The following is a 9,923-nucleotide window of genomic DNA, read 5'->3' as shown; positions in this document are numbered from 1 at the left end:
GATGATGGCAAGATACAGAAACGACACCAGCTATTGACAGTTGAACAGATTTATTGAAACACTATTGAGACACTACAAAGACAACACTTATATACATTCTTAATTTTGGCGGGAAGGGTATCTATTACACCGTTATCATTGGTCAGTAAGGATGCGCTATGACTGGCTGTTTTTTACATCCGGCCATATGGGATTGGTCACATCGGGGAGACATATGATTGGGTAAGAGGTTGAAGGTCGCTGAAGGCCGAATCCTAAACTGTCACCAAGCTCGGTGATTTTGATTTCCAACATTCTCCCGGGCCTCGAAATTAAACGGAAAATCAAGCTAGAAACAATCAAATAAATCAAAATTGTCGAGTAAATTGTAGAATTAAATGAAACTAAAGTACATAAGCGTTGAAAATAATCATTGTAGATATATATGAATCATCGTAGTCATGGAAAACAAAGCATACTAAATATAAAGGATACATGCAGTAAATCGATAGGAAATGAATGCATTGAACGTTATAGTAATGCAAATATCGAAAGTCACGAGATAATTAAAAGTTCAGTAACAATGATAAATAAGAGTTCCTATAAATACAAATAACATAGTGTTCACACGTCATGTAACAGTTTGTTACAAAGAATTGTAGAAGAGTTCATTTAGACTTGGTTCATGTCCGAGATACGGTATCGTGCAACAACAATGTTGTTACCCGAAGTTCGAGGATCAGCAGGTAAATCCAAATGCGTTGTGTCTATATTTACACAAGGTATATCCATGGTTGTGACGTCGGCGTTCATTTCTAGTGGATATAATTTGTTGATAGGTCTGTTTGTACGTCCATTCTTTGTTCTAATAAACGCTGATCGTACGAGTTTGTCTCTTCCGTAGACGAGTTCCTCGACAACTGCCATCGGCCATTTAATGCGATGGTCAATATCATTGTGGACGAGGACGACGTCTCCGACCTTGATTATATTGTCTGTTTTGCCGGTTAACTTGTGATTCTCGCGTAGTGCAGGTAAATACTCCGCTGTCCAGCGTTTCCAGAAATGCGCGAGTAACCTAGCGAGATGTGCGTATCGTTTGTTTACGTCGTCATGGTTACTGAAGGTCGGGTCGTTGAGTTCATCGTCGCTTATTTCCGGGTAAGGTAATATTGTCATTTGACGTCCATGTAATAAATGAGATGGAGTTAATGGCGTAGCATCGTCGATATCACCGGAAACATACGTGATTGGACGGTCATTTAGAGTCGTTTCAATTTCGGTTAGTACAGTTCGTAATTCTTCAAACGAGATATAGGATCGCCCTAATACCTTTTTGATCGCGTTTTTTGTCATTCCGATGAGCCGTTCCCAGAAACCTCCATACCATGGTGCACGTTTAGGAATGAAGTGCCAGTGTATGCGTTTGTTAGCTAGATATTGTTTCACGTCCGGAGAGTCGAATAATTGATTCAGTTCATTAGCGGCTGATAAGTACGTGGATGCATTGTCCGATATTAGTTTTCCTGGCAACGAGCGTCTGGCGACAAAACGGCGAAACGCGAGAAGAAAACTTCGTGTTGATAGATTGGGCATAAGTTCTAAATGTACGGCTCTCGTCACTGCACATGTGAATAAGCATACGTATGATTTCGTTTCTTTAGCTGTCTCAGGAGATTTCACGTGTAGAGCACCAGTGAAGTCTACCCCAGTCACGGTAAAGGGCGAAGTTATATTCACTCGACACGATTGAAGCGGTGCTTGTAATGGGTCGTGTTTTTTAAAGCAGATATTCTTACGTTATGATCACTAAATTCACTATTTTATGTGCTGTTGAAGGTGCCATTCACGGTAAAAGATGTTCTGTGCTGCCAACATTTTTTTTGTGTCCCGAAAAATAGATTTTCTGTGTGTGTTTTTCGAAACTCGTGGTTCAACTCGACGCCATTTTAGATACCGAACTGTGCGTAAATACATCAACGAGAGTTTCTCGTTTCGGTTCCTTTTTTGAGAATAATACAAATCCGGTGTAGATAATAATACCCAATACTGGTTGTTATGAAGATTAACAAATGAGTTGTGGGGTTAAGGTATATTTGGGTATCTGCTGTTTCGTTATATTCGGTGAAATATCTTTGTTTACATTTCTATTTTATTTTTATATTGTCAGACAAGAACGTGCAGCTGTTGAAGCCATACAAGCTCTTAACAACCATGCCTCGTAAGAAGAACAGTTTTCGGAGGCCCAAGAGTTACTACAAGCAATTTGAAAAAAAAGTCCAGTGAATGTGATGACTTTTCACAATCGCATGTCACCATTGCTAATGATGCTACAATGCAACAGGTAAGAATTAAATGTGGAAGTTATTATATTCTCAAAGTGCTGGAAATGCTATGTGTCTTAGTAAACAAACGGTTGATGAATTGAAAATGACTGGTGAGTTGAGTCGCACTTATTTTTATTTTATGTGAAATTGTTATTCACTGTAAAGTTTTCCAGAAATTGGTAATATGCTAGTAATTTAAAATTTATCTTACGAGTTATTTTTGTTTTGTTTTTCCCAGTGCATTCTTTTGTAGAAGTATCTAAATACCTACTAAACCATGGAGTGGATTTTATATTGAGTGAGAGGTTCTGTCAAAACCCACTACAAGCCCACTTCAGTAAGCATCGGCACAGAGGAGGAGCAAATAACCACCCAACAGTTATGGCTTTTGGGTATCAAGAGAATGTCATCAGACTTCAAAAATCTTATCACATGCAATACAGGGAGACACAAGAGAAGGCCCTTACAGCATATAGTAGATGATACTCCTCCTCTTCTCTTCCCAAACAGAAGTGTTAGTATTTCTGTTTTTGAAAACAATGTAAAATAGTAAAAAAACAAGATATACTAATATATTGCTGTTTTTTGTATTTATTGTTAGATGTAAATAAGTTATAAATAAATACAAATTTTAATTAATTTTGCTTTTGTGCTTTCATTGCCATTTTCTTTAAGTTGTAGGGAATGTAATCAGCAAAATATCTGAGTGCCTGCTCTTCCTCAATACTTAGTTCACTTGTGCTTGCTGCTTCAACTGTTTCAGACTGGTAGTCCATGGTGTCCCTTCGGGTTCTTGCCAACACTGCAAAGTTAAAAATGCATGTTCTGAACAGTTGATCTATATCTGTGTCACTGGGCCGAAAATCCATAAATACATTAATTATGTCATCTGTGGTTTTTCTGTCTACCCACATATTAAAAAAAGCATGCCAAACCATCTTGTGGTGTAAGGCCTTTGCAACAACAATTTGTTATGCACTGCTGGGTCTGGTAAAACCTGAAACGGAAAAACTTAATTATTGCACATGGTAATTGCATTTTTTAAATTACTATATTTTTATTTTAGGATATTACAATGCTCTTCCTTCATGGATACTAGATGGCTAGTAATAATTCATATTCAGTACATTTGAGTTGAAAAAAATACTTATTAAGCTTATCTAAAAAAAATAATCAGGCCCACAAAAAAATTCTTTGAGCCTATCTTAAAAAAAATTATAACGTGGCTCTATGGAGATTAAACCTGTAATAAAAAAAATATCTACCTGATCTGCTGTGTTCTTCACTGGACCTTTTCACAGATTGAATATTGCCAGTTTGCTAGTGTTCAGGAACTGAAAACAATGTAATATAACCATGAAATATACAGATTTCCATAGATAGAAACTAAAACTTATAAATAAATATATTCATAATAAATCATTCATATTTTCATATTCGTCAAGACATCGTGAGGATTTTCGGTCAACAATACTCATTCACACTTTCACAAGAGGCGACAAGTTGGTAGTGATGTCGACTTCATGTTATCGTGTCTGCCCAGTTTGATTCATACACGGCGAGTCTGCCGACCCAAATAAAAAGCAATAGGCTCTTTTTCGTATAATTATTGTACTCAAATTTATTGCCTCCTCCTTGCCCAAGATATTGTCACAGGAGCGCCGTGAAACGGAAGTACATGCAATCTCAGACAACTAATAATCGTTGGAGATGCAACCAGCTGCCTAGCTGTGGGTCCATAGCTCTGCTTGTGTCGATCTGATGTTATAATAAACGTACTTGAAATTTGTATGGTATTGTCGACACAGTAGAGCTATGGTGACAGCCATAGAGTACCGTCCATGTTGACGCCGCAATGAAACCATTGCGCAAATAAACGATTAAAAATCATGCAATGTCTTGTGAAAAACGACTCCAAACAAAGTTCGATAGATTGTACATTTATTAAATACTTACCACAGCAGGGATTGAAACTTAATAATTTCAAATAAAGCCCATTCACCCGAGTATTCTTGGACGGTCACGCTAAAACACAGCTTGTTGCCATCTTACACACACTGGACGAGGTCGGTACCACATGATCAATATGACGTCACGTTGTTGTCATTACGTAATGCGGTTAAGGATTCCCCAAAAATACTTGCGTAAGAAAGGAACCCTTTCATGTTAGACTTGTCGGTACACCCGATAAACTATATGTAATGGCAACATTAAATGATATAGTTTGTTCATGGAAGAACACGTTCAATCACAGGCGCTCGGAACGTTTCTTGGATAATAAAAAATGACTTAAAGTAATATCGGCATAGTTAGTCAGTCGCCGGCACATTCCCCTACCACTCATATACTCATATAGGAGAGCTCAACAAACTTCGCACCTACAGGAAGTTTAAAACAAACTTCAAAATGGAAATGTATTTGATGGATGTGAATAATTCAAAATATAGAAAATATATTTGTAAATTAAGAATTAGTGACTAGACCAAAAACAAAACTGGAACACATGCAGAATCTGCACAAGATGTGACAATAACTCAGTTGAGGATGAGTACCATTACGTTATGGACTGCACACAGCACAATGAAATGAGGCAGATACTTTGTACAGACTTACGTAAGAATAATCCTAATTTTACTTCAATGGATCATCCCGATAAATTTATTTACATTATGACAAACTGCCACATTAAGCTTGGTGTGTTTATAATGCAAACAGGTGTGTATTAATAAAACACCTGATTCTGTACTACCTTGTAATTGCCTTTTAATTAATCTGTTATTTAAATTTGTTGATTATCCTTTTTTTTTATTTCACTTGACTATGTTCATCTTCTATAGAAAGAATAATGTCAATAAAGTTATCTTATTTTATAATAACACAAGGTAGGGAAGTGTTGACACCATGACATCGAAATTTTCCAAAAATAACACGATTTTCGAAATTATATTTCGATCCGCTTCACATAACTCAAGCATGATATCAGTAGAAACTATCGATCGACTTACATTACCTTTATTCGAATTAAAACTGGTTAAATCCTGTGAAAATCAAAACCCCAGAGCAAAAAGGACAAATCCATCTACGCGGATATTTTGAAGCAGCATGCGCACGTTTCTACGTCATCTTCAATATCATTGGCCCCATCTGGGCTCATTGAAACAGAGTCGCCATCGGATCCGTTAGTTGATTTGGTATGATCGCTCACTGCCGATTCGTCAAACTCTGAGGTCAAGGAAGAATGTACGCTATCGTCGGTGTGCACACTGATGTCACAGTTTGCAGAGAGTTCATGCTAAAGAAAATATGGATAATAAGAGTGATGTTACTGGTGATAAGAGGGGCGTACTGTAACACAAAAACCAGGCAGTACTAACATACGAAACTAAGACTATAATTATAAAAAGACGAAAACACAAACCTGAATATGTTGTTTCCAGATCATTATTTCACTATCAAATCTTTTACGTAAACGGTCAACAGAGTTTCTTGTGGCATGTACCCCAATGCTCAGTCCAATCTTGTTAAACCATTTAAAAATCTGCGCAAAAGATGTTATGAACACAATTTCATTGATTCAAATAGTATTGCGTACTATATGTACTTCGCAATGTAACACTCAGAAACATTGATATTGTATTATTACGAATAAAAAGTTGGTATACTGTTGAATGATTCGGAACATCTCAACTTGATGACTGAATATTAATACAAAAAACGGAAAGTGTATATTATGTGAAACTGTAATATTTGCTACTATTATTTTGTTTAGCAACTAACCTTTTGATTGCAGCCATATCGGTACATTTGAAGTGCGTTAATATTTTGTAGAAAATTAAATTTCCTGGGTTTTTGCAAGTTTAGTATGGTACCAATTGTAAAACCTAAGCCTTGAACTAAGGAGCCACACTTCCCATCATCGTCACTGGTAAAAAGAATCAATAAAAAGTCACTATATTCGTACATCTGAATTGTGTCAAACTGAATTTGAAAACATATCAGGAATCCAAATACATATTTCACTATTTATGATTATTCATTATGATTATGCAAATTCGATTGTTTTGAAAAAAAATTACACATAGAATAATATAATATTCGCTCATTAGGTTGACACTTATCCTAACAGGTATAAATTCAATATTACAAAACCGTATGTACATTCATGGGTTTAAAGGGCATTATTTGAAATGTTTTTCGTGAATACGAACATTTTTATATTTGTATCAGGATTTCGAAGATATTTAGATAATTATTTAAATTACTCACATACAAATCTTATCAGCGGACAATCGGTTTGACAGGGAACCTTCAATTACAGCATGTAATATTGGCAGGTGCTTCCTAGTTTCATTTAGAAAGCGAAACCATTGAAACTTCTTTATGTTTTCAATTGTGGTTTCTTGGGACGGTATTCGACTTTTTTCCAATAAAACGAAACTTCCTGTCGAGATTCATGTACCAGAAGACGGTGATAAACATCTCTAAATTTACGACTGTTTTTCAGATGATGTTTAATTCCCGACCAATAATTATATTTCTTGATGTGATTGATAGCAACATCTATAAAAGTAGACTTCTGTAAATGATGAAATAATATTAAAATTAGAAGATGAACCAAGTATGCAATATTTTTCAATATGAAAAATTTTGAATGAGAAAATAATCATGGCTTTGAATATAGGTTGATAAATGTAAATTAGAACTATATAAAGAATTATCTAAATACATACCTCTGCGTCTGTTTTCTCTACTAGCGGTTGCATTGATGCCTTTTGGTGGAAGTTGAAAAACCACTTGTTTGGCAGACGTTGCCCCTGAAGCCTCTTCTTCGCTGGATTTTCTTTTAAATCCAACACAGGGAGAAAAACATCGTTCGCTGAGCTCGTCTTTAACACATTGAGCCTTTTCTCTTAGTTTGCCAAACCTACAGATTAGACTGTAACATGTTTGGCAAACAAAACCACCATGTTATGGTTCCTTGGACAATTCAACTAGATTGTCATTAACAGTGAAATTGGCACAAACATTTGTGCCAATTCCATATCGTTTCAAACCTTTATTTCGTTTCTGAAAAGGTTGGTTGCAATGAACACACGTTATTTACGCAATGCCGGACATGTTGTGTACATTCTTGGGGAATCCCTAACCGCATTACGTAATGACAACAACGTGACGTCATATTGATCATGTGATACCGACCTCGTCCAGTGTGTGTAAGATGGCAACAAGCTGTGTTTTAGCGTGACCGTCCAAGAATACTCGGGTGAATGGGCTTTATTTGAAAATTATTAAGTTTCAATTCCTCCTGTGGTGAGTATTTAATAAATGTACAATCTATCGACATTAGTTTGGAGTCGTTTTTCACAAGACATTGCATGATTTTTAATCGTTTATTTGCGCAATGGTTTCATTGCGGCGTCAACATGGATGGTACTCTGTGGCTGTCACCATAGCTCTACTGTGTCGACAATACCATACACATTTCAAGTACGTTTATTATAACATCAGATCGACACAAGCAGAGCTATGGACCCACAGCTACCAGCTGCCTGATGCAACTGTGCTAAAAATATGAAAAAAAATTCGAACAACATTTAGACCAAATATTTACTAATTCTCCTAGATCAGACAGCAATAGTAACGGACATACCTTTGACGTTTGTATCATGAACATTTTTCATGTGCCCCTTGAAGCCACTTAAACTTTTGTACTGCTTGTCGCAAGTCGGGCAGACGTAGACGAAATTTCTCCGTTTAGCAGATTCGCGTACATGTACTTTCATATCGTCTGGAACATCGGCAGCATTAGAGGGGAAAAAGTCTTCCTGTCCCATCACAAAATCCCATTCGATATCTTCGTCCTCGAAGCCAACAAAATCATTTCCGTACTTCCACGACATGCTGCTCAAAAATTGACTTCCAATGTTTTGATTCTGGTTCTGAAAACTTCTGCGCAACCGCACAATTTTTTTCGCAAAACATGTCGGGTAAATCATTAATGGTAATGATATGCGGGTCAACTTGAAGATGACCCCTGACAAGTTGCGTCAACTGCGGATTACGTATAGGTGTCAATGGTTTATTTACCCGCTACGCGCAATAGGACAATAGGACAGCGGCCGTTTCGAGACCGGTGATAGAGGGACTGTGCTTAAATTGAAGTCTCTGCTTTATGTTTCTACAATGCTGTCTTTGGAATAACCATTGAGAAATTAGTTTTCCTTTAATATATACCAACCATTGGTTTTGTTTCCTCGGCAAGCTAATTGACATCTCTCACAGCCATCCTGGTTGCAATTGTAAAAACAAATTTCACGAACCTAATTTAGTCAATGCATGGAGGTATCTGTTTATACCTCCATGGTCAATGATAGTTGCGGTTACGCAATCTAGCGTTTGATCATGCTGTAGTTAGGTCACCCATGGAGGCTCTTTTTACCTCCATGGGCCACCTAACCTTGGGATTAAAATGCAATGGTTGTCACGCCGCGTCGTGTTTGATATGGACTCATAGCGACGTATACAACACGTTGTTTACTTACATAAAATTCAAACACGCACTGAGCAAAGACCACCGTCCTTTCATCAAAGGCCTCTTCTAAGCTATGATTTATTTATACCGCCCGAATATTTTGATTCGAAATTGAGTTAAGCCACAGCCCCTCCACAAAAGCCTCCATTATTTTACAATGTGAAACCACCTTATTATCGATATCCAACAACATTTATTATCTTGAATATTACATTTAAGCCCAAATAATAAACGTCAACGATATTTGTAAATGCTAGAACAATCTCAATTATGACTTCTAAGTAGGAAGACTGAATATACGTGATGTCACAGCGTCAAGCGTAGTGCTTGTCATGATTACAATATCCTAAAGCGGAAGTGATGCAATCGTAGAACGATTTTTAGCCCTTGAAAGAGAAGCAACGTCACAACAGTTATAAATACGCCTGTCGCTGTGTTGGCTGTTGGTTCACCCGCTTCAAGTTGTCTGAATATAACGCCTCGTTAATTACTACTTAATGCTAAGTGGTGTTGTTTGAAATAACGCTATTTTACAGAGTGGGTTGCGTGGAACGAATTGTCGTATGTTTTAAAATTACGTCAATTAGTCGCGTGAATCCGGGCCAGAATCCCAGATCCGACCTGCCGTTCACAAAAAACACTCCTGCAGATTCGTGTGCTACAGTAACTCATGAGTAGACATCATCTTCAAAAAAAAAGATCATAAAATTTTCCCCTGAAAATTACATGGTCATCAAGTATTGCAATACACTACATAGTAATATAGCATTTTGTTTAAAAATTGTAATATAAGTGATGATATAGAAAACATTCCATGTAGACACAATCAGAGTAGAACAAACTCCCAGACAGTACATCGCATGGAGACAATGGCATTTAATGTGAGCGTACCATAATCCGCTAATTGTTAAACCACCTATTTTTTAGCTGTATATTATATATTATATATTATATATTATGATTTATAAAGCAACAATAGGACTATTTGTATTTTAAAATAAAGATTGAAATTGGTGACCTTTTAGATCTACTGTGAAATACTTTATTTTCGCGAATATACCTTTTTCCTATATGTCACATTCAAC

General features: G+C 36.6%; 2 protein-coding genes and 1 long non-coding RNA gene across 3 annotated transcripts; 1 reads left to right on the top strand and 2 right to left on the bottom strand.

Annotated features, from left to right (window-relative positions):
- Positions 1-651: 651 nt before the first annotated feature.
- On the bottom strand, positions 652-1,575 carry LOC102810090 (uncharacterized). The gene has a single exon (XM_006814455.2). It carries the CDS (start codon positions 1,573-1,575, stop codon positions 652-654), a length of 924 nt encoding a protein of 307 aa, XP_006814518.2.
- Positions 1,576-1,779: 204 nt separating this feature from the next.
- Positions 1,780-2,877, top strand: LOC146745462 (uncharacterized). The gene is made up of 2 exons (XM_085499085.1): positions 1,780-2,416; positions 2,545-2,877. Exons 1-2 carry the CDS (start codon positions 2,335-2,337, stop codon positions 2,787-2,789), a joined length of 327 nt encoding a protein of 108 aa, XP_085355211.1. The 5' UTR covers positions 1,780-2,334; the 3' UTR covers positions 2,790-2,877.
- A 4-nt stretch (positions 2,878-2,881) lies between these two features.
- On the bottom strand, positions 2,882-4,374 carry LOC146745461 (uncharacterized). Its single transcript, XR_014929401.1, has 3 exons — positions 4,263-4,374; positions 3,572-3,640; positions 2,882-3,108 (listed from the first exon to the last, which is right to left on the bottom strand). It is a non-coding gene; the product is annotated as an uncharacterized LOC146745461 (long non-coding RNA).
- Between the last annotated feature and the right edge of the window lie 5,549 nt (positions 4,375-9,923).

Source organism: Saccoglossus kowalevskii, chromosome 5 (genome assembly GCF_978046115.1).
Source record: "Saccoglossus kowalevskii chromosome 5, keSacKowa6.1, whole genome shotgun sequence".
In the NCBI taxonomy this organism is placed as follows: domain Eukaryota; kingdom Metazoa; phylum Hemichordata; class Enteropneusta; family Harrimaniidae; genus Saccoglossus; species Saccoglossus kowalevskii.
This window is presented reverse-complemented; position numbering and strand designations above follow the sequence as displayed.

Coding starts and splice junctions, on each gene's coding strand:
- LOC102810090 (XM_006814455.2), bottom strand. CDS start 1,575: ATGCCCAATCTATCAACACGAAGTTTTCTTCTCGCGTTTCGCCGTTTT.
- LOC146745462 (XM_085499085.1), top strand. CDS start 2,335: ATGTGGAAGTTATTATATTCTCAAAGTGCTGGAAATGCTATGTGTCTT. Junction 2,417..2,544: donor TGATGAATTGAAAATGACTG/GTGAGTTGAGTC, acceptor TGTTTTTCCCAG/TGCATTCTTTTGTAGAAGTA.